At 44.4% G+C, this 24,766-nt stretch overlaps 1 protein-coding gene across 3 annotated transcripts in view; it reads left to right on the top strand.

The window, feature by feature from the left end:
* The window catches only part of daam2 (dishevelled associated activator of morphogenesis 2), a 123,746-nt gene that overhangs the window by 27,091 nt on the left and 71,889 nt on the right, over positions 1 to 24,766 (top strand). For 2 of the 3 annotated variants that reach the window (XM_083998674.1, XM_083998672.1), the window contains exons 1-2: positions 1,313 to 1,588; positions 17,969 to 18,254. In XM_083998674.1, coding sequence (XP_083854800.1) covers positions 18,087 to 18,254 — 168 coding nt within the window. In that variant the 5' untranslated portion in view covers positions 1,313 to 1,588; positions 17,969 to 18,086. Of the gene's footprint in view, positions 1 to 1,312; positions 1,589 to 17,968; positions 18,255 to 24,766 lie in introns of those variants that run through there. The other variant, XM_083998673.1, reaches the window with a different exon arrangement.

The following is a 24,766-nucleotide window of genomic DNA, read 5'->3' as shown; positions in this document are numbered from 1 at the left end:
TCCTGTGTGTGTCACCGGGGTAATTCCTGATGGAGGAACCCGTGTTTGGTGTGTCTATCTGTTTGCATGGGCGTGTGGGTGTGTGCCTTTTTATGTGGGTGTTGATGGTGAGAAGACATGACAGGAAAAAAGGGGTTTCCTTTGGGCGCAGTGTCTGATGTCCCCTCCCATCCACTGCCGTGTCTGTCGGCCCAGTCAGGGAATGCGTTGGGTGGAGTTGGGATTGCAGGCAGGGGTGGGAGGTACAGGCTGCCAAGGGTCATTTCCTTTCATCTTGCCCTCTCCTGATTTTTTGCCGCACTACACATACTCAGTTTTCTTTTGCTTACAGAGGCTCCATACTTTGGAATTTTCATCTTCATGTAGTTAAATTATCTTCATCCCTCAATACTTTTAAGTTTAAGGGACAACAAGGAGTTTCTATTTGGTTATAAAAAAGTCTCACGTTAATGTGGATGAATCTACGTTACCCACACTTGTTAATGGGCCCATTTTTAGATAAATATATCGTTTTGTCTCTATCGTTATATTGTTATTATTAGTGGTGGCGAGTCATGAGAATAACGCCGTCGAATCGCCGTTTATGGTCAGAACTACGACGGTATGTGATCGTCTTCGAACCTCTGACTTTAATTCTTGATGAATGAAAACATGAGTCTGTCTTGCGCCGGTCAAAGAATTTCACGGTGCGCGGAGGCTCATAAATGTAGTGTGAAAACACTTCGCTTTTCCAAAACTCCTTGTTGTCCCTTTAAGACTGAAAGCTTAAACCTGTTAAATCAAGGTTCCCAATAGTTTCTTTTCCAGTATATTTGTCATTGGATCATTATCTCTTTACATGCTCATACACTCACTCAGTCAAATACAATTATTTTATATGCTTTTTATAAGCCCATATAGTGTTTTTTAACCTCTCCCGCACTTACTATTCTTGTTTCATTTCAGTTTTTTGTAATTGTCTTTTATTATGGTGCAAATAAATAAATACAAATACAAATTCAGTGGCCTCGCACAGCAGGCAGACACACACACACACACACACACACACACACACACACACACACACACTCGCACACACATACGAACTGTACATCGATACATGCATTCATGGAGAATCCATCACCTTCCCGTTGACATCCACATGGATGCTGTCATATGCTGGGGCTGGAATCCAGAAGGGGAGGGTACACGGAGAGAGGGAGAGAGAGAGAGAGCAAGAGAGGGAGGGAGGGGGAGAGAGTGAGAGTGAGAATGAGAGAGAGAGAGAGAGGGGACAGTGTCAACAGCTCAGCTCCCAGCACAGTCAGCTGAAATCCAGAGCTGCGCTCAGTAGCCGAGCGAGGGGAGGCAGACGAGAAAACCGCTGCAGCTTGAGCCGGGAAACATCACCAGACTTGTGCTTTCATGGATTTATGGCCGTGAAACACGTCGTCCAAACGGCTGCACCAGAGCTTTAAAGCCTGAGGATGTAGGAACGCTCTAAACTCTTCTTCAAACCTTGCTTTATTGAGAGACACTCTCCTTCTCCATTGCTATAGTGACGTGACTCGGGGACAATCCATCTCTCAGGGCAGCCTGTCTGAAGTGGGTAAGTAGGAGATATTTGATCTTGACACTGATACCCGTCGTGAGTAACAGCTACACCTCCGAGGAGTGTGTGTGTGTGTGTGTGTGCACACGGCAGACTAACAGATGTTGAAGTGTAAACCCCCGGTCCTCAATCCAGTCAGGAAAACACAGACTACTGCAGCCAATAAAATAAACATAAGTCAGTAGAGAAGCTGAGCTGGTGGGCAACAAGGGCTTCTGATCCCACTGAGATGGTTGTATTGGTTGTGTTGGTGTACCTGGGGTGAAGGGGAAGTTTTCTTTTACTGAACTTTTTCCATCATTACCAGCAGCAGTAACTGTAGTGAGATGTATGCAGTTGTTGTGTTTGGGTTCTTTCTGCAGCTCTGTTGACAGTGGCTTGCTCCAGCTCCATGTTTGCTTGTGCATTATACTGTATGAGCAAGGCTTCTTTTTGCATATTAGTGGTTCTCCTGGACCAAGCCAAGATAGTTTGGAAGGTAATTTTCTTTGGAAAGTGTGATTCTGGCTCGGTGTTGTTGAGTGCTGGAGGAGAGAGTTGATGTCCTCAGAAGAAGTTGTGACGTCCAGGTCTTAACCAATACAGGAAATGTTTGGCATTTCAGGAATTGAGGGAGGATGGATCAGAGTGTGTAATGAGAACGGGGGCCTATTTCAAGTCCCGCAGTCATGGGCCGATCACACACATGTTCATCAATCACACAGTCAGGCCCTCGGTGTGAGCGGTGGCCAGACATTCCATATCTGCTGTACACTTCCTCCCAGCAACAACTCAACCCAACATGGAAATGGGAAAGCAGACTTCCAAATGCACCATGCTGTTGTTGGGGATGTTGATGTCTTTATTGTGTTGTGTGTGTGGAGAGATAACAACAAGCTCCAGCTCCGGCTCCTGCAAAGCTCCACCTGTGATATTGAGAAAGATCTGCGCCTACGTGATGGTTTATGAATGGAAAATATTCCGAGCAGATACCGCAGAACTTGTGAACTTGTTTCCAGAGGCCGGAGCTTTTTAAGTAGCTGATCAGTTAGTGATATGAAAAGGGCACAAGACCAACATTATTTCTGCAACATTCAAAGAAATTCATTCCTCTCAATGGCTCGTGTTTGAAGGTTGATGAACCGGGACCATGTCTTTTCTTTGATGTTTTTTTTTTTTTTTCTTTTTACATTGTGAACAAGATAGTATCCATTTCCACCACATTAAAGACTCACTCTCCAGTCTGCTGCAAAGGCTCAAACACTCACGTGTGCTGGGGGGGTCAAGCACAGTGACATTGCTAAAAGATTCAGTGTGTTTCGGAGGGCATTAGCAAAAAAAGTTGAAGACTCACACACACGGCCTACATGCACATGCACCCTCTGCTGCCGTCAGCGCTCTCAGGGCTTTTCATATTTTATCGACCATTACGGATGCATGAACTGCTCTCTCAGGATTAGAGGGAGTGCGAGAGAGAGAGTTAGTGAGCAACGCTCGGCCTTTTATCGCTTCGGCCCCGCTGCTGACTGGCAGCTCAACAGCCTCCTCATTAGGATAGGGCCAGAGAGAAAGAGAGATGAGGGTCTGCAAAGCTGCTTAAATTCAACTATCTGATCTTTTTGATGGGATTATCATCATGTAGTATTTACCATAGAGCAGCTACAGTGTCTGAGAGACAAAACTCTGGGAGATTTTTTTGGGTGAGAGGCTGCTGTTCCTCCTGCTCCTTCGTTGGAAGTCCCCACAGTGTGTGTGTGTTATGTGTGTGTGTGTGTCAAATGGCACCATTGTATTTGTGCCAGTGACACACTTTCTGGGCTTATGATGTGTAAGCATATCTTCTCTTTACAGTGCCTCAATTCAGCCCAGTATTACTGCAGGCTATTTAAAAAAAGATGCTGGTCACGTCACAGGGCTGTCCCTTTCTGTACTGCTATAACTGTCCCAGAAGAGCATTCCAGACATTACCCAGAAGCCCTCTGTCCCCTATGCTGCAGCTGTTGACCTCTCACCCATGCAAGATTAATAGCTTAACAATGCACAATATGGTCTGTCCCCATCCACATGCTGACATTGATAGACATATTCAAACCTTGGTGCAAAGAGCGAGAAGCCAGACAATGGAAAGCTGACAAACTGAGAACTGCTGAGCTAACCAGTGACGCTTGTTGTTAGCGTAAGTGTGTATGGAAGCTAATAGGTCAATAGCAGTGCATCAGTGTTTTTCTTTCATTTAATGGTCTCATAGTGAAAAGGTAGATTATCATATTTATTTCTCACATTTATTTCTTTATATATCACTGTGAAAGTATCAGAGCCTAAGTCCACATTGAAATGCACACTGCCCGCAGAGCCTTAAAATAAGCTGTCAGGACTTTTGTAACATTGTGATGTCACAGCAGACACCACCCTCCCAGACACACCATCCAGCTAGCTGAAATCAGCTGTATTTCCAATCAGTTGCTCAAAAAACAAACAAACAGAGACTCCTCTCCTCTGATTGGTTCACAGACCTGTTGTTTCCAGAGCTCCAGAGAGAGGACATACACTGAGGTTTATGAATCTTTACAACCACAAATGTATCTTCTGAGGAAGCAACATGGAAATGAAAGTGTAAAACACAGCACCTGTTTATTCATCTCCCACAAGAGCTGGATCTTCTCAGGCATGTGGATTCTCATGGAAATGGTTTATTCCCTCAAAAGACAAGATTCTTGGACGATTGAAGAACATGAAGTCCCTGGAAAATCCTGCATCCCTTCCCTCTTGGGAGTCATTGTTACTTGTGCTTGTGCCAATTTCTTTCCCACACATACAATAACACATCTCTTGTTAGACTAAGAGCTTGTGACTCTGGCACGACCCTCCGATATGAAATAAGAAAACGACTTGACACGGCAGGGTAGCGCTTTGGGGTTTCAGAGAAAGGGATGCCAAGTATTGGATTTCATTCCGAGCCCTGTTAATATGTGGGAATGTCGGGGCCTGCGGAATGTGGCATGGCCGACTTTCTTCTCATTCCCAGTATTAATAGCATAGTTATCCCAGTGATCCGGTCTATTTGATGAGTGGAGATGTGAGTCGCCGCGGAGATGCGCCTGTTGGCCAGTGGGAAAGTGGGTCAGCAGTGGGTCTGTGCGTCTAATGTGAGTCTTCCCCCACTTAATACAACCTCTCTCCAGAGTCAACATGGACATCTTTAATACCAAGCTCCCATGTAGCAACTGGTTGGACTTCCCGCTGCAACATGTGGATGACCCTCTGAGTACTGGTGCTGCTTGCTAAAGCCTTAAAATCCAGAGAGATGTGAAGTGAGGTGGAACAGAGAAGCACTTCTACAACAGCAGGAGAAGAGTGTCTCAAACAGAACCAGTCAGGCCTCCAAAATGTTTGTCTGCAAACTTGTGTTAATCCCTCGGTGGCTTCAGTTGTTCTTACAACTCGTGTCTGTGGTCAGTGGCTTGTCTGAAGGGGTTTAACATGTTTATAATAGCTGGCTTCAAACTGGAACCGTGCATGGACAGGGCTACTCGGGGGCTTATGGAGCTTTTATATCAAAGCAGAATGAAGCTAATTCTAAAAGCATGGTGGTTAGAACCCCTGCTACTCCATATGGTCTGTGCCTTTATGAATGTTCCTCGCACCAGGAAATGTCTTTCTTAATGAATCAAACTAAATGAAATGGCTATTAATGACATCCCTGGAGGATTGGAAACATCTCCCCCCACCTCCTCCTTTTTCCAGTGGTTTAGTTGAGGCATTTCCTCTTTATGGGTGAGGTGGGTTTCTCTGCCTCATGGCCCCATTAAAACCAATAGTGCCTTATGTGTTTGTTTTGAATGAAGCAGTGAGAATTCTCCGACGTTTGGCTGCGAGAGAGATGTCGGAATTAAAAGTTTATGATGTGATACTGAGAGACTGCCATGTGTAGTAGGTAAGAGTCACGGCCTCTCACTGTCATTTAAAGGGATAGTTCACCCAAAATTGAAATTTCACTCATTATCTACTCACCCTCATGTGGACTAAGGGCTGGGAGAAGTTTCAGAGTCCTCCGTGGCTTCTCTGAGTTACAGGGGGTCTCGGCGTAGCAGTGCATGTCCATATAACGGTTGCAAATGGATACCAACTGTTTTCGTAACAAAAAGACACACCAAAAAGCATCCAAATACCTCCATGCTGCTTGTATGTAATGTCCGTCTTGTATTGAAGCCCCGAAATGCGAAATTGTCCCGAAAAAAATTAAATAAGTCTATATTTCAAGCTTGTTTGTAGCGGAAGCTTCTCTTCCTGGTCCGTCAAATTTGGACGAATAAGGGTCTGTCCTCTTCCCAGTTCGTCCAAATTTGATGAACAGGGAAGAAGAGCTTCAAGAAGCTTCCGCTACAAACAAGCTTGAAATATAGACTTATTTAATTTTTTTCGGGACAATTTCTCATTTCGGGGCTTCAATACAAGACGGACATTACATACGTGCAGCATGGAGGTATTTGGATGTTTTTTTGGTGTGTCTTTTTGTTACAAAGACAGTTGGTATCCATTTGCAACCGTTATATGGACATGCACTGCTACGCCGAGACCCCCTGTAACTCAGAGAAGCCACGGAGGACTCTGAAACTTCTCCCAGCCCTTAGTCCACATGAGGGTGAGGAGATAATGAGTGCAATTTCAATTTTGGGTGAACTATCCCTTTGAACAAAATGCATTCATTGGGTCGAGTCATGGAGCAACAATAGAAAGTAGACGGATGTGGAGAGCACTCAATGACCTTCGCCACAAGAAGGGACCACAGTGCAAATCTGAGGCAGCTACGTATAATTACATTGTTCTTCTTCTGTTTGTTTGTAAACAAAAGAAAAATGAAAAATTCCTCTTTGTCCAAACGTGATTGCATTTGCCTTGGAGGCAGTCTGGAAATATTTAAGCAACAGTATTAACCGTGAGCTATTAAAGTAATTAATAATAATTGTCGCTGTGGTCAATTTAAATGGAGGTACTTTGACTTACTCATTTCTTCCTTATGCTATGCACAGGCCTGGCTCTGCACTGTACATGGGCCTAATGGGGCCGTCTCAGCCGCACCTCCTTAACATTGTTCTGTTGCTTTTGTTCCAGCTCGTTCCACACACAGTGACCAGAAGCTCCTTATGTGCATGGAGTTCATTCTCATGTTTTGTTGTGTTTTCCTGGAGCTTGAGGCTCATGACTCATGCACTGTGTTGCTCCTGACTATGTCCTGGAGACACCCACCAAAAAAAAAGTGTGCTCAACAGTTGAATAAGTTCTCATCGCTTTCATCTCCGCAGCTTCACCCTATCTGATGGCGGGGCGGCGAGGAAGTGATTTAGGGGGTAACATAAGCAAAGGAACGACGGAGGATTGGAGGAATGGTTCGAAAGAGTGGGGGGGTGTGAAGGGAAGGGTGGGTTTGGCTCTTTTCCTGGAAGATGCACGTAGGCATTGAAGCACAGACAGCTCTTATCAGGAACTGCCTTAAATCCCTCCAGTGTCTGCAGACACAGCCTGAGCATGCTTCACGTGAATTTGGTTTTTAAAAGTTGCTTATCTTTATTCCTCACACATCACTTAATTCATTTAATATTTTATTTATTCATTTCTTTCACATGACATTGCAGAAACCCATAGTTTATTTTTAAATGCACTCCCCTTCCTGCTCATCTAATTTGTTTGCTCTGCCAATCAAAGAGGCTGTGAATATTTTGCAGAGCACCCATGCTGTCATAGTTAAAAATAACTGTCCCCTTGAAGATCAGATGTTCCATGGTTTCCAGAACTAAGAGAGGAAATTTAACATTACACACTACTGAAAGAACGAGCTCTCCTTGCACTAGTCTACCCATTTGAGCCCCAGTGGAATTGTCCAAAACTGAAACCTCTGGCCCCGTTGTCCAGTTTCTGCACAAATAAACCACTTTGGCCACTTTGGCCACGTTGGGCGGCCGGCGACTTCTCATCAGATCTCGAGCAGAATCTTTGCTTTGAGAATCAGTACAGGAATGCATCACATGCAAATGTAGCGTGAAATAATGGCAGGTCCTTCTCCGCTGTCAGCTCTGCTCATTGGTCAGTTTAAAGCTCTACCTCAGTGCTCACCATGGAGATGTGCACCAGGATAGATGGGCAGCAGTGTCATACCTTAGGAATGCATGTCCCAGTGGTGTGTGTTTTTGCTAATGCACGGTGCATTTGTCGTGTTTGCATTATGTAAACTAAGGTCATGGATGGGACCAGTTGTTTCAGATCAATCACATATTGTCCTTTGCTTATGTAAATACGGTAAAGTGACCACCCATGGTGCTGAACTCCATGTAAGTGAGTGAAGTGATGCATGAATAAAATCACTTTAATTGGTGCAAAACAGAACAAACAGTAGTGTGTGTGTGTGTACTTGTTTGACTTTACTTTGGGAGTGAGAACATTTTGGCCGAACCTCATTTCCTGAGAACCCAGTTAAGGTCTCACAAATATAGAGGTACAAAAGTGTATGTATTGTGTGTGTATTTGCACTATAATGTAAGTGATTAGCAGCGTGATGTGGCATCTGACCCCAGCAGGGTAAGATGTATGATGTGAACATGGAGGCAGCATGCCTGTGGGTGGGCCACAGCTCCTCTGGGATCCTTCAGAGAATAAGTTTCCAGTGTCCCAGGTGATCTGGCTCGGAGCCAGCGGCTTTTTGAGGGAAGGGGGGGGAGAGAATTGAGCGGTATAAGGCCATTAGTCATTGTACAGACAGGCAGACAGTAGGAAGGGAGGGCATGGGCATGTTGGAGAGGGCATGTCTGGGGCAACAGTATCCAAAGGGTGGCACGGTTCCAACGTGTCCAATGGCTGGGTTGAATAGTTACCTCATGTCAAATTAATGAGCGCGAGTAGTTCACTTCCATGTCAAAGGACACATGCAATTTTTACATACCAACACACAAACATGACTACTCACTAAAAGTCTGACATGCAGATATGTGCCAAAACAACACAGCTAAGTCTAGGCAAGTGAATCAAGTCAACTGGACTTAGTTTTTGTCTCGAAGACGTTTCGCCCCTTATCCATGGCTTCATCAGTTCGTCTAGACTAGACTGGCTAGTTTAAAGGTGTACAGAAAAGAAAATTGAATTTAAGCCCACTCTGGGTCATAAAATTAGTGTAATAACTCATTTTTCAGACGATGTAGTCCAAACTTTGTGCTAAATTCTGTTTTTGAGTAAATCCGGGATGAAAATGTGTTTTTTTTTCCCGCATTGGATAATGCAGGTGCACGGATTATACGTCAGCCTGTACACGATTCACCAGCCACTGATATTGGATCCGTCATCCGTCATTCAAACGTCTGAGACACACACACACACACACACGGAGCTGGGCTCGCCCCAAGCTTTGAATATCCCGCCCGCTCGATAACGACTAATCAAATTCGTTTTCCTTACTCGGGTAAACTTGTGTTGCAGCTCGTGACAACTTGGCGCGACAAACAGGACAAACTGCCATTTCTGTACACCTTGAAGTCCAGTCCAAAAGTCCAGTTGACTTGACTAAATTACCTAGAGATGCTTTTGACCTGGACAAATGAAAATTTGCACAGACAGCACAGTTAAAGGGATAGTCCAGCTTTTTTAAGTGGGGTTGTATGAGCTACAAATGCCCATTAAGTACACTATCTGCAGTATAAAGGTCTCTGCTCCCCCCACTGAGAAACACCGGCACATCACGCTGCACCGAGACACAGGTAGTACACTGTTGTTAATGAGGGACCATTAGTCAGCGTATTTTTGCTAAGAGAAGTCCCGTCTCAAAATAATACGCCAGTTCAAGAGTACCATCTAAAGTAAAACATTTACAACGCATCAGCTGGTCAGAAAACCGTTAGTTTATCTGGAACTACCCAACTCATTCAGTATTCCTCCACACAGGCAGGCTCTGCCACGCGCTGTATCACTCAGCCTCTTCCACACACCGCTGATCCAAACAGCAACGCACTGTATCACTCCGCCTATTAGCTGATTAATCGCCCCTCATTGACAGCCATTTACTGCCTGTGTCATGGTGCAGCATGATGTGCCAGTGTATCTCGGGGGGGGGGGGGGGTAGACCTTTCTACTGCACATAGTGTACTTAATGGCCATTTGTACCTCATATGACCCCACTTCAGAAAAGTTGGACTATCCCTTTAAGTTCATGGTGGCCCCTCCACTGACTTCTGATCCTCTGCACACAGGATGCTCATGTTTGGAAGTGCAGAAGCTTTTTGGTCTTAAGGACCACAGGGATTTAGTTTTTAAAATCAGATTTAGTTTGTATGTGTTTGCTAACTGTTATCAGTTTGAAGAAAGATTGTAAATCCATCTATGATGGATGATTATCTATGTTAACTGGTAGGGATATTTCATTTGATCCTTACACTGTTCTGTATATTAGACCCCATTTCAATCTGACTTGTAACTTGGTATGTTCCAACAGAAGCTGCTCAATTAATCGCACTCTGAAACTGCATTTATGTAACAGTTGGTCTTTCCTGCTTGATCATCAGCTCTTTACCATGCTGAATGGCTACTGTCTTTATTATATATTGTTTTTATTATAGAATTGATATATATTCTATGACCACAGCTGAAACCATGTGTGAGCCCCCTCTCCACAAGCACAGGTCATTTTGAGTGGTGTTCCCAGGGAGTGAAATGTTAAACATTGTAGTTTTTTTGGCATCCGACTCTGACTCTGGTGGTTGGCTAAAGCTTCAACAGCTGAATGCCAGGAGTAAACCACAACAATGCCAATCCCTGAATCTGCTCCCCATTTGGCATCATGTGTGCCTGTGCCAGGGTGGCAATGCTCCCCCATCTCTTGTGCCAGGTGCTTATGTAAGGCTGCCTCCATGACCCAGCACCCCGGTGGAATGGTCCTCATTTGAGGGATCGGATCTTTTATTCAGCGCCTCTCTCGCCCCGATCTTTGTTATTTGTTTCCGCCATTTTTATTGTTGCTGCTTGTTTTTCTTCCTACAATAGAATCTTGACTTCGATTCTTTCCCTCTCTGTATCCAGCTGGCATGGCTTGGGCAAAAAGAAAGAAAAAAAAGAGCTGGAATCCATTCATCCATCCATGTAATACAAAGACGATGCCCAGAGTACTTCCACTGAGTGAAAGTAGATGTAGTGGGAGTGGGAGGGGGGGTGAGGAGAGGAGAGGAGGAGAAGAAGGTGAGTAAGATGCATTTTGATGTAGGAAGAAGACTGCAGTAGCTGCAGTTTGAGGGGGAAGAAGGGGGGGAATGTGCAGAATGAAGAAGGAGAGAGCAGGCAGTGGGTGAATGATGCAGCTTTTTCTGATTCCGTGTGTGTGTGTGTGCACATGTGGATTCATGAGGGATGGGACAAATCAGGGACTTGTTTTCTATCTGATTTTGTATTCGGTGCTAAAAGCGCTGTGTTGTGCGGCAGATGTTGGGGAGAGAGTTGAAATTACACAGGCACAGATGTTTGAGGGACTGATCTGCACATAGCTATGCTATTCTTCTATTTTATTCCTCTGTCTCTCGCCTGCACACACACACACACACACACACACACACATGCACGCATAAACACACATACACATACACATACACATACACATACACATACACATACACACACCAGCAGCAGCAGCAGCAGCAGCCTGTCTCTCCTCACTGCCACCCCCTCCTCCTCCACTGACCTACTTCCAGGCGCTAGGGATGAGGCGATGAGGTAGTGGGCTGAATGAGAAGTGGCAGCAGTATCTCCCTTCATCCCTCCCTCCCTCTCATCTCTCTCCCTCTCTGCTCGGCTGCTCTCCAGACCCTTCAAACACAGAGCAGCCAGCAGCCTCCTCTCTCTCTCTCTCTCTCTCTCTCTCTCTCTCTCTCTCTCTCTCTCTCTCTCTCTCTCTCTCTCTCTCTCTCTCTCTCTCTGTGAGTATGAAAATACTGCATGTGTGCATGTGCTTCCATCTGAATCTTGAGTGGGTGTGTCTGAATCGTGCAACGTGTGAACATGTGACGACGCGGCTGTGCACACACGGTACAGTGTGGGTGTGTGATTTTTTTTTTCACTACTGTGTAACTATTAGCAGGGAACAGTATAAATGTGTGTGTTTGCACAGATTCATCATGATGAACAGTGAGCAGGGATGTCTGCCGTCTGTTCTCCTCCTGCAGCTTCCATTAGCATTAGCCAGTAGAGAGCCAGGAACTCCAACTCAGTCACAGCACCTTTTGCTGTGACTTATGTCCACAAACACCTGGTCCCCAGTGATGAGCAGGTAACAATTAGGATGTTTGTGTGTCTGAGTGCATGTATCCTCTGGTTTCCAATACGCTGAGGCTGATATTCAGTAGCAGTCCCCGCCCTCGTCCCTACGTCACCACATTCACGTGCATCCCTTGGCTGCACACACAAAGAGGACCGCCCCTTTATTTATTGGATAAAGGTTGTAGGATACAAGGAAAGTTTTCTCCTGGGCTTACAGCAGAGCAGAGTGACTGACAGACCCGTGTTTCGGATCAAACACTCTATAGAAGTGATTGCTGTCGGAAGATATAACTATTCAAGAATATTCCGCTTACTTCTGCTTTAAATATTGCAATAGTTCCCATCATATGCAGCCTTCCTCATTATGCTTAGTCTATTTTTGGCTTACACAAAACAAGCATGTTCCTTTGTAGGGCACAGGCATCTCTGCAGCTCCTTTATATCTCATTTATAGTTTATTGGGACTCATTTTACCAACTGCAGCTCCTCTGTTGTAGGTGCTGGAATAGACCATATCGCAATTTCAATAATATTTTGATTACATTGTCAGCCCATCTTACATTGTACCTTAATATATGACAATCCAAACTTGAAACTGGCAGAATCACTACCTGCAACCATAAACACAAGTCTGCTTTCCATGTCATGAGTGTTGGCTGAGTGACAACTCACTGACAAATGATAATCCTAAACCAGGGGTCTCAAACTCCCGGCCCGGGGGCCACATCCGGCCCGCGGCCCCCCTACATCGTATACAGTAATGTTACAGAAAACCTGCATATGTTTTTTTTTCTCTCCTCATGTTCCTACACTAGAGAACTTGTTCTTCTTATCACCAAACGGGGCTGCTCTCTCTCTGACAGCTGATTTAAATACCATGAAAATGGTAGCCTATTTGGAAAGCATGGAAAGCATAAGAAACGTCCAGATCTGGATCTTGCTGGTATTTCAAGCAAAAAAGAAAAATATGTGATTAACTCAGGAAATTTTGAGATTAATCACGATTAAAAATTTTAATCGTTTGACAGCCCTAATTATCATACAATATTTGAACATAAACCCCATTTTTAGAAATATTTGTGATTTTTTATTTTATACTCGTCTCGAACACTTTAGTGGCCCCCCACTGAGATGACAGTGCCAGCAGTGGCCCCCAGCTCATTTGAGTTTGAGACCCCTGTCCTAAACCTTCAGCATGCATGTCAAAACAATAATTTGTCAATGACAAGACTTCAGGAAGCTGTGCATAGTTGCTGTGCCATCAGTAGTTATACAACAGTTTTTACAGGCACAGACAGCTTACCCCCTTTTCACAAAATCTCCTTAGAGAAAAGAAGTGAAACAAGGAGTGATACCTCAAGCAAGCACACAGACCAGAGAGTGTAGAGAGTGAAGGAGTTGAAAATGGGGAGCGAAGATGATAAAGTGCCAAGGAAAAGTGACAGATGTTACTGTCAGAGGGGGGTTGATGAAGAGAATGTCTCTCCATTCACCCTGTAAGAGGAATAATGGTGGAGGACAGTAAGTCATGAGGAAGCGAGGGAGGGGTGAAGTGATGGGAGATAAGAGTGGCTCTGAGGCCGCATGGAGCAGTGGATCTGTTGACCCGCCATACACAGAATGATGAATGTCACAAAAGCACAAAGTCAATAACGCTCCTGCTTCTTTCCGTTTCCATGAATATACAACAAATAGTGTGTGTACACCGTGCATGTGTGTGTTTGGATTCCTTGGCCTACTTTCCACGGGCATGAACTGGAAGCAGGCCAGCAGGACTGTGTTGAGTGAGGACTGGCCACACGTGGGGCTCTGTGGGAGAGTGAAGATAGAAGCTGACACACGCATATAACACACACACACACACACACACACACATACACACACACAGTGGACAAGAGGTTTAGGTTGTATTTTCTGCTGAAGAGCTTTGAAACCCCTGCAGAGAGGCCTCTTTCCATTAGGCTCCACCAGCTGTCCACAGCAACCTAAACCAACTCACCACCTTAAAGATTTGGCAGCAGCTCCAACTTTATGTTATTGTAATGAAATGATGAAAAGTTATCACTGTTAATGCGTAGTGGAAGCGCATGGGAATAATCTCTTGTATATACATCCCTGATGGTCGCTTCTTTCTTTTTCTTTTTTTAATTCCATTATCTGATTGGTTAAAGTGCTCCTCATAGACTCACTTCTGTAAATGTTCATCTCAGCCTGCGTTGTTGATGTGTCATCACGGTGAGCATGGAACACACCATGCATCTGTCTGCAGACTGCATGACACGGGTGGGACTGCAGCTAGGGGGTGTAAGTTTAGTCTCTGTGGGAGCTGTTGGTCCCCATGGAGACGGATCTGCAGGTTGATGTTCCTGTTGCTGTCAGAGCCTCCATGTGAGTGGATGAATGGGGGCTTTTTCCAGCAGACTTACAGGACACAGAGGCTAGTTAGCATTATTAGTTCCATGCTTACACCCTTTTCACACTGGACTGTTTCAGTTTAGTTTATTTGAAAAGGGACAATGTACATTAATAAACATTGTAAGAAAAACACATGTAAATGCACCCAAGTTAGCTTAAAAAGCTAGTTTTCATTGTTAGTCCCTCTGCCAGATTGTACAAGACAACCTTTAAAAAGAGCAACAATGGAATAAAATAATTACAATCACATCATGGCTTAGTCAGTGCTCACATCTTTGGGTGTCTACAAGCCAGTTCTTAGCATTTGCTTGGGATGAGATTCTCTGATTGATTGGGGCACTGTGTTCCATTGAAGTGATGCTTTGAATGAGAATACAGCCTGGCTGAAAGTGGTGATCCTTAACAGGATTATGCAATCTTTTTTTGTCGCACCTCGCGTAGTTCTAGTAGCAGAGGATTTAAACTTAATAAAACTGGATAGTGGAGGAGGAGCTGAGCCCTGCATGATCTTGTATACTTGACAGATGTTTTTGTATGTAATTAGGTTGTCCCAGCTCAAAAGTTTATACGTTTTCAGGATATGGCAATGGTGATGTCTAAACGGTTTCTTGTCTAGGGTTTTAAGTGCTTGTTTGACTGGGAGCTGCAGCAGTATGATGTTATATAAAGTGGATCCTATTGAAAACATCTAGCCTCTGTTGGGACAGAGGTTTTGGGGACAAAGTGAATTCAGGTTAATTAAAGGGATAGTTCACCCAAAATTGAAATTTCACTCATTACCTACTCACCCTCATGTGGACTAAGGGCTGGGAGAAGTTTCAGAGTCCTCCGTGGCTTCTCTGAGTTACAGGGGGTCTCGGCGTAGCAGTGCATGTCCATATAACGGTTGCAAATGGATACCAACTGTCTTCGTAACAAAAAGACACACCAAAAAACATCCAAATACCTCCATGCTGCTCGTATGTAATGTCCGTCTTGTATTGAAGCCCCGAAATGCGAAATTGTTCTGAAAAAAAAATGAAATAAGTCTATATTTCAAGCTTGTTTGTAGCGGAAGCTTCTCGAAGCTCCTCTTCCCGGTTCGTCAAATTTGGACGAACTGGGAAGAGGACAGACCCTGGTTCGTCCAAATTTGACGAACCGGGAAGAGGAGCTTTGAGAAGCTTCCGCTACAAACAAGCTTGAAATATAGACTTATTTCATTTTTTTCGGAACAATTTCGCATTTCGGGGCTGAACTATCCCTTTAAATCCAGAGTGATGGACCGGTCAGTTTCAGGAAAATATAATGTCGGGCAAAATATATGTAGACACTATTTGTAATCTGTTATGTCTAAATGGGACACATTCACTGTGCACTACAGGGAACAGGAGGCAAATGAGGAGCCACAACTCGTTTTTGCCCATGAGACCTGTAGTATGTTCAAGCTGCCCTGATGCAAGGTGGTGGTGGTGGTGGTGGTGGTGGGGGGTTCAAGGATTAGCACCTCAGCTATCATAACACACACAGCACCAGTATCAAATGTACAGCTCACACACACACACACACACACACTCACACATACAAGATGCCTCAAGTGCTATAATTGACACAGCGCACTGATGCAATGACTGTGAAACCGGCTCCACATTTGAAGGTGATGATGAAGAATTTCAGATATCAAGCTATAAATGCACCAACATCCCTCGTGTTCAGAAATATACCAAAGACGAAGAAACTTTTCCTTTAAAGTAACCTCGGCTCCATCGGTAGCCGTGCCTCTCCCGCCCTGTGAGGGATGGCAGATTCAAGGAAGCGGAAAAAGTAAATGAGCAAAAAGACGAAAGGGCAAAATGGAAATGTGGTGTTTTCTCTTTTCATTTTTTCCCCTTTAAGCTCCTGTTAAGGGCCCAGCGCATTCATAAAGAATTTACCATCCGGCTATTTTTAGACGGCGCAGTGAGAACTCCTACGCTGAGCGAATGTGTGAGAGAGCGATGGCGGAGAGCTATTGCTCAGTGGAGATGTAGTAGATTGTGGCTTCTTGTGGAAACTCGAGTCAGACTTTCACAGCCGTATTAAACAGACGGGTGCCATTACTTAATGCTGCGTTCTGGTTATGTACAAATATCAACAGAGGCATAAAATTTTATACTTGCTGTTTTGAAACCTCCCTGTGTCGTTATAGGTCCTGTGTTTCTTGTTGGAAACTTCACGCTCGTTTCACATAAACGGCTCCGCAAATTGATTTCTTGGTGGAATATTTTCTGCTGGACGTGCACGTCTATGGTATTTGCATAACAGGCCTGATGGCCATTCATTCACAAATGCAGAAAACGTCTGCATGGAGAGGTTTTCTTTTTTGTTTTTTCTATTTTTGCAACTGTGTGAGCCATTGTGGGTGTGTGTGCTTACATTGTACAAGAGTGTGTATGGCTGATAGGACACAATATAGTGTTAAAGAGTGTATCATTCATACAGTGAAGACCACCCATATCCTTTTTCACAGCATTGAGGAAATCCTCCGGGGGCGTCTGGGGCTCATTCACCCCCTCTGCTCCTGTTGTAGTGGGTGTCATTCATACAGTACGTACATGTATACACACAGAGTGAGGACACTGCTCTCAGGTCCGACACAGACAACACACACACACACACACACACTGCATCGGATTCGGCACCATTGTACCACACGGACAAGAGGTTTCTTTGTGGAGGCTGGATGTGGAGCCAAGGATCCGATGGCTGCCCCTGCTGCCTCTGTGCTCTGTTGGCTCACAGCGAGAGCCCCTCTACCCTGGCATATGCTCATATGGACACAGTGAAGGGAATAAAGAAGATGAAACTTGCTTGTTTCCCTCTGGTTGCTGTTAGAGCCATGATCGCTGCTTGGCCCTCCTTGGTGCAGTGTTCTTTCCAGGCATTGCCTCTAAATCCCTCTGTATTTCCAGCAGGTCTACTCTGTAGCTGACTGTCTCTTGCTTGTGTTTTTTCTCTTGATGAAGATTCTTCAGGCAGCATTTTTTCCGTTGTTTGGCCATGGTGGCTGTTGCTACTCATGTATCTTCCTGTATTTTTTCCAAACAAGCTGGGCCTGCTGGAAACATAAATTGCTTTGCTTCCTGTACACTACAAATAATTCTTTCCGAGGAAACATGGAGCAGTTTCTGGGTGTGTAGATGGGCAGAGTCTCTGTCATGCGTTGCAACATTACGTAAATATGCCTGTCTAAGTGTATTAAAGGGGACATATTATGGAAATCTCACTTTTTGAAGGCTCTTTTTTCTTTTGGCTTGCCTTCCAGCCCCCAAAATGTGAGAATTGACAGAAAATCAGTGATTATCAGGCTCCCTATGAAATCCATGTGGTTTAACGAGCTGTTCCCCTGTCTGGCAATCATGTAACTAGTTTTCAAAATTGTATAATCCCACCCCTACCTGGTACCAGTAGAAGGGGTGGGGCAAGCAGTGGTTCATTTGCATTTAAAGGGACAGACACTGAAAGCAGCCGTTCTGAACAGGGCTGTTTAGAGAGGATGAAAAGAGCTGTGATGTTTGATCCTTGGGGGATTTTGACCAAAGCAAGTCATAGACATGTCTTTAAGACACCTGGGAACTATTTTAATTTGTAGAAAAGGGGCAGAATATGTCTCCTTTAAAGCCTTTGCGAGTCACTGTTGTCTCTGCATAACCTTCTCTGTCTCTCTCCTCTCTGTTGCAGATCATGCCCCCTAGATAGCAGCCTCATCCTCCTCTCCACTCCCCCTCCCTGCCCTTGGCCCCTTCCTCCACCTTCCTGGTCCAGTGCCACCTTCGCCACCCGTGTCACCACAGCCGCCATGCCCCCCAGGAAGAGGACGCGGCCGGGCCTGGGCTTCCTGTGCTGTTTCGGCAGCAGCGAGCCCCCGGAGATCAACCTGAAGGACAGCGTGCCTCTGCAGCTGCTGGAGTTCAGCGCCCCCATGCCGCCCGCCGAAGAGCTGCACGCACGTTTCTCCGAGCTGGTGGTGAGTAAACATGCAGTGACTTTAATGCACTGCAGTTGAGCAGGATAATTCTAGACTGAACACAAAACATTTTGGAACCTGATTTGTTATTGGTTACCATTTCTGAGATGTGTTCACATTGGGCATGCACCGATTGTGAAATTCTGGGCCGATGGCTGGTACCAATGTTTTTTATTTATTCCTCCTTTTTGTAAAGGAAACCAAGAAATCTTTATTGCTCCCACACAACCAACATTCTCACTCACATTTTCCTAATCTAATAATCAGTTTGAGTAGTTTTTTAAGGAAAAAAAAGTCAAAATTCTCTGATTTCTGCTTCTTTGGTCAATAAAATGTATTTTTTTTACATTTTGTTGACCAAACAACTAATCAATTAATCATTTAAATAATCAACAGATTAATCGATAATGGAAATAATTGTTAGTTGCAGCCCTAGTGCACGCACCCTCTTGCATCTTGAAATGAGGTGGTGGTGGTTCCTTTTGCTGCGTGTCCTTCTCCCCTCTCTCTCTCTACCAATTATGTCTCTCTCTAGCCATCCTTTCAAAATAAATGCATAAAAAGCCTGAAAAAAGAAAAAAAGCAGAATAGGTGAACAGATAAACATCGGCCACTAACATCAGTATTTTCCGATGCCCAGTGTCATTTAACGTGTTGAATATCGGCCGATACCGATGTTCAGCCGATGCATCGGTGCATCCCCAGTCTCATGATTGATCAACTAGAACAGACTCTGTGAGATAATGGCCTGTTTATTATATATTATATATTTAGTATGTAGCAGTTAGAGTGTAGCCACTTAGTCCACTGGGAGAATGTTTGCTTACTGATTTCTGTACCTCTTAGCATCCACTGATATTTTTAGAGACACTCATTTCTCTGCTGTCATGAATTTTGCACAGTGAGGACAGAAATAGTCACCAAACTGAAATATTTCTGTTTGTCTGTGTCAGACAGAAATCTGCAAAGTTGGCTCCAACAGCACTGTGGTGCAAAATAAATCCTGAAATTGTATTTAGCAAGACAGTTCAGTTCTTCCAGCATGTCCCAGCAGCATCAGGCAGAGGAACTGGAGGGGATTGTCTTGTGTTGTGTTGAAGGTGTCTTGATGAGGTCTTGCCCCAACTCCATCACCAGCAGCAGCACTGCACCCAACAGATTCACTAGCTCCTCTTCCCCGGCGCATGCAGCAGCCCAGCCTGTTTATTACAGCTCCGGTCTTGTGCACAGATCACACTTGTTAGCGAAGGTCTGTATAGTGGTGCCAAACAAGCATGGCTGTGTTGGCATGTGCCCATGGTGTGGAGAGGGATCAGGGCACAGCTGTCAGACTGGAGAAAGTCTGCTGTGGGTTTCAGCTGCCATGCAAGCTGGCTCTGGCTCTGGCTCTGGCTCTGCTGGAAGAACAGGGCTTTGCTGTTTCTGTCTCTTTGTTTCCCCAGTTCCTGTCTCTTGGTCTGTTTCGGTCCCGTCTGTCTCCAGCTCAGTATTTCTGTCGCTCTCCCTCAACCTCAGATTTCCTGCTTCTCTCTCTGTCCCTCTCTCTCTCTCTACAATGTGTTCAGCAGCATTAGTACAGGACTGCCTCTGGCGCTGTCGACTCTTAGTCTTGGGGAATGCTAAACTCCACTGGCTGCAGGATATATCACTCCTCCAAATGTCAAAATCAATTCAGGACATTAAGTGAAATTCCATTTGTGGTAGGAAATAATTCAACTGTTATCAAGGCAGATGTTTTCCCAGTGGTGATTCTTCCCCCTTTTTCCTGCTAATTGACCTGAGTTGAACCTAAATCCTCTGTTTAGGCTCTTTAATAACCACTGCTAATGCGCAAACTATTAAATCTCGGTGGTTACAGACTATTCACTGACTTGATTAGAGAAAATTAAAAGTTAGGGTTGTAGCAATCAAACGGTGATTGCCTCAATCAGTATCCCCGGACTGCAATGACATAATGGCCGTCTCAGCTGTAGGATAATTGTAGCTTAGTTCTGAGGGACCAGCAGGTTGCTAGATGCCCTCTGTGACCTGAGAGCCGACATGGTTCAGCTTCAGGAAAGCAAACAGAAGATAAAACAGAAATGTAGTCCCCACAGCTGAGAGCACTGATCGACCTACAGCTTATTTTGGGGGGTAAAAAATCTGAGTTTACAATGAAATTGACACAGATGCACGAGCTGAAGACGAAGCAGAGCAGAAGGATTCGTCCCAGATTTCAAAACCTCTTGACTTGCAGCTTTTTGACCCTGGAGAGAAAGAGAGAGAGAGAGAAAGAGAAAGAGAGGGAGAGAGGATTTGGCATTTTCTCATTGGATCAGGGCCCCTCCACATGTTGTGAATAGATCATTCTTAAGATGGTTGTTGGACGGCTACATCTCGTGGTGTCGTTCACTGGCTTGGATATTTTAGTCTTTGGGGTAACGGCTGTGTTGGGCTCCGGTTCATCTTGTCTTTGCTCGATTCAGCGCTGACTGCAGCGCTCAAAGGTTAAAATCTCATGCTAGAAAGTTTAAAAAAGGAAAAAAAAAAGATGTTCCAGCGAGAGGATCACTCAGCCTGTGACAGTTTGATTCATATCTGCTGTGATTGGATGACCGGTGCACAGGCCGCTCCTACCTATAACGATGGTCATCTGGCCAAGCCATCGGTCCTCTACATCTGTTTTACTGCTCCTGCAGCCGACATGCTGACACATTTGACCGGTCGTCCAAGAATCTGTGCAATCAGACCTCAAGCAGTCACTTAGTCTGTACACCCTGCTTGTAACACAAGCAGAGAGTCCACGTAGGGAGGCGAAGACCTGTGCCACAGGGGAGGAAATAAAGAAAAATAGGAAATAACATAACATAGTGCATTTCCATGGAAACGGGAGCTTTTTTTTTGTTATGAAAGCTTTTCCTGAGGAGGAGAAGGAGACTTAATGGAGCCTCTGGTGCGGGAGCGACAGATCTGGGCCAAACGGAGGAGTAAACCACCTCCATGTGTCCTCACAGCCATGATGGGGTCTTCCACTGTGTTTAGGGACTGCACAGGGCACAGCCCACCACTTACACTGTTAGTGAAGGGGAGGATTTAAAGCTGCCTAAGGAGTACTCTATGGAAAATTGTTAACCAGGGAATCCTCAGCTGGAACTTGCATGATGTCCCATGGCTGTGGCTTGGGATATTAAACATGATATGATGAGTTTATTTTGGAAGATCACCTATTTTGAATGATAGGGGTTCAATACACAAAAGGACAAAGTAACATGGCGATGAATTCAACAGCCACGGCATATAATTTGGTCATTTTTAACCTCCCACACTGTCTGAAAATAGGTGCTTTTTTGTACCTTTGAGGGTACATTGGCTTATCACTGGGGCAGTACCCTCAACGGTAGGCACAAATCTGGACATAAATCTATTGGTAGAAACCTGCACCAACCGCCTGGGTACAAACATGTCCTTCATAAGGGTACTGTCCCAGTGGTGAAGCTTTTCTTCCATAAATAAACTAAATAGGCCAATTTCCAACCTGATTTGGCCTGTTGGAGAAAAGTGTTTTTAATTTTTACCATTCCAGTTGAATGTGGATTTCAGTGGTGTATATTCAACATCTGTTTAACCAAACTGTGAGGAGGACTTATAATTCATATGAGTACATTTATACTAATTGAATGTTTGATTGTGGGCTACGCAGCATATTTGTCCATAGTGTGACTTTAACGTTATGCTGACAAATTGATCTAAATCAATACTGAACAATAGGTAGCTACTGTATAACCCTCACATGCAAGCTCATTAATTTTAGCTGAATGAACAATTACAAATGTGTAACATTTACTGAAGGAAAGTTGAGTTTTCTGTAGATGCATCACTAGACTTACTAACTACATCTATAGGCAAGTAAGATAGTTAGTAAGTAAATTGATTCATGACATTTTGAGAGAAGATGTACATGTTGGTTCATATGCACCTGTCTTCACAAGCAGGAGTACATATTTGCAACAAGGTGTTACATTTTAATCCATCCTGATACAGTATAACAAAGTTAAGGGACATTAAAGGTACATTGTGTAAGAATTACTCCCATCTAGCGGTGTGGTTGTAGATTGTAAGCAACTCAGTCATATTGTTCATGCTGCATTCACATGAAATTGGGCAGACGGCAGACGGACGACAGCCACCGCAGGTAACGGCTTAAACAAGCCTCTATGTAAACTAGTGGTCCGTCAGCACGAGGCAAAGCAATACACGTGACAATATGTTGTCATGGTGACGTCGTATTGTTTACCTGACTTACGTTTTACCGGCTTTCTCTCGACTTCTGTGACTAAAATGACATCTGGTTTGTTACCAACGGCCGTTTTTCAGACTGCACCTGAATGCAGCATTCACGTGCAGTCCTCACAGTCCTCACTATAGATCCATGTCCTCACTGCACCGCGGTGACTTACACAATGTACCTTTAATGTACCTCATCTGTACCCTATTTTCTGACAGAGACAGAACTGCTAATCCTGCTTTCACACCTACCGTCAACTCATTGGGAGATTTATCCAATATTCAACCTTTAAGCAACCTCGACTAACTTTGCTGCTTCATGTCAAATGCATGTAAAGTATCAATTCAAAAGAGATGACTGATCATCCTCAGTGTGTAGCAGAGATGTTCACAAGTCTTTTTTTGCAAGTCCAAGTCAAGTCTCAAGTCTTTGGTCACGAGTCCGAGTCAAGTCTCAAGTCTTTGAGGGGTGAGACTTCATCAAGTCTCAAGTCTTTGGTCACGAGTCCAAGTCAAGTCTCAAGTCTCTAAAAAATAAAAGTCTCCTGTCTCTTCTGGTTGTAATGACCCTTTATCATCTGCTGCTATCCGCTCTACTAAGAGTACTGCACAGCTATATCTAAGAGATTCAAAGCATTTACTGTAGGTTATTATCACTCCTTTATCTATAGCCTACAGTATTGATTAGTTGGTTATTATATGATCACTTTAAACAGGATATTGCAGTGCAATATGAAGAAAACACACAATGAAAGCTTTCCTTTAAAGGAAACTGTATTCTGAGTCAGGAAAGAATCAAGGCTGCTCTGCCCCTCTGCACTGGCCTTTTCTCTCTTTTTTTTTGCTTTGTTGAATTCAGAAAACCCAGATGAACAACATGGAAAATGATTTAGGCTGTTAATTATAGGTCATTCGATCTGGATGGTATAGCTCACATCTTTATGTGCAGCAAAACCTTTCTGAGAAGAACTGGTTGTTATTTGTATTTTTTTAATTAGCTCCGTCAACTCATGGGGGCGTGTCTGTCGACACGTCCAGACTTCCATACGGGGCTTCAGTCATATTTCACAGCAAAAACATAAATAAACAGGAGGATTTAGCCTACAATAGCCTGATATGTGCCAGTTATGCAGCAGCTAGTCCCCGTGAAGGAAAGTCTGACAACAAACGGACATTGTGCCTCACATGTAGGCTACGGACGGTGCCGCTATTTAAAAAGAAAAAAAAAGCCGGTTCACAGTCACCTGTCACTCACCCGCAGCAGCTGACTGCGCTGTCAGAGGAGCTCTGCTGCTCCTCTCTCTTTAGACACTGGTGTTTGGCTGCACTCTGTAGGAGTTCAATATGAAGATCTAACCTCCATCTGAATAACGTTACCGGCCATGTGGCGCTGCTCCGCTAGTGTGTGTTAAAAAAAAAAAAAAAAAAAAAAAGAAGATTGTCGGTCGTCCTGTCAGGAGGGAGGCACGAGCCAAAAAAAATAATGATTGTTCACGAGTCTCAAAACACGAGTCCGAGTCGAGTCTGAAGTCTTTAGGGCACGAGTCCAAGTCAAGTCTGAAGTCTCTGTGGGTGCGACTTAAGTGCGACTCGAGTTCGAGTCGCAAACTCGAGTCCCCATCTCTGGTGTGTAGCTCACAAAACTAATCCGTGTGGTATCAATCCCAATAAAGCTGCCTCCAGGTCTGCTATAAACCTATATGAAAGCCTCATGTGCCTTGCTAATGAACTCGGAAAACCCATGGAAATGAACCTGGAAGCAATCGCCGCTGATTTAAAGACAGTGAACAAACACCACATCAGAAGGGCTTATGGATCGTGTCAATTAAACTACACATTTGCATCTGGCCGCAGAATTTCCTGATAGCAAATGTGCTGCAGCTTTGGGTTTCTGTTTTACGGATGTCGGTCGAGCAGTTTCTTTCCACCACCGTCTTAAAGCTTGCACGCATAGTTGATATACATAGGCCATGTGTGAAGTTTGGCGGCGCTTCAAGAACACGCGCAGCTGTATTTTGTTTATCAAGGCAATCCCGTGCTAATAACATTCACCATCAAATGCGGAGCTGCTCTCATATTGTGTTAATTGGAAATGGCTTCTGCTCGGTGACTTGGGTACATTTCTGACTGGTGGTAAACCAGAGGCAATTCTTGTTTCTTCAAAGAGTAACCAGAAGTGGGAGGTTGTTTGGGGACAACTAGACTGGCATATTTATTTACACAGTCACATACGGTGTGTGTTGACACAT

The sequence above is a fragment of the Trachurus trachurus genome (assembly GCF_905171665.1).
Source record: "Trachurus trachurus genome assembly, chromosome: 22".
NCBI lineage: Eukaryota > Metazoa > Chordata > Actinopteri > Carangiformes > Carangidae > Trachurus > Trachurus trachurus.
Note: the sequence above shows the minus strand (reverse complement) of the source record. Positions and strands in the feature narration are given on the sequence as shown.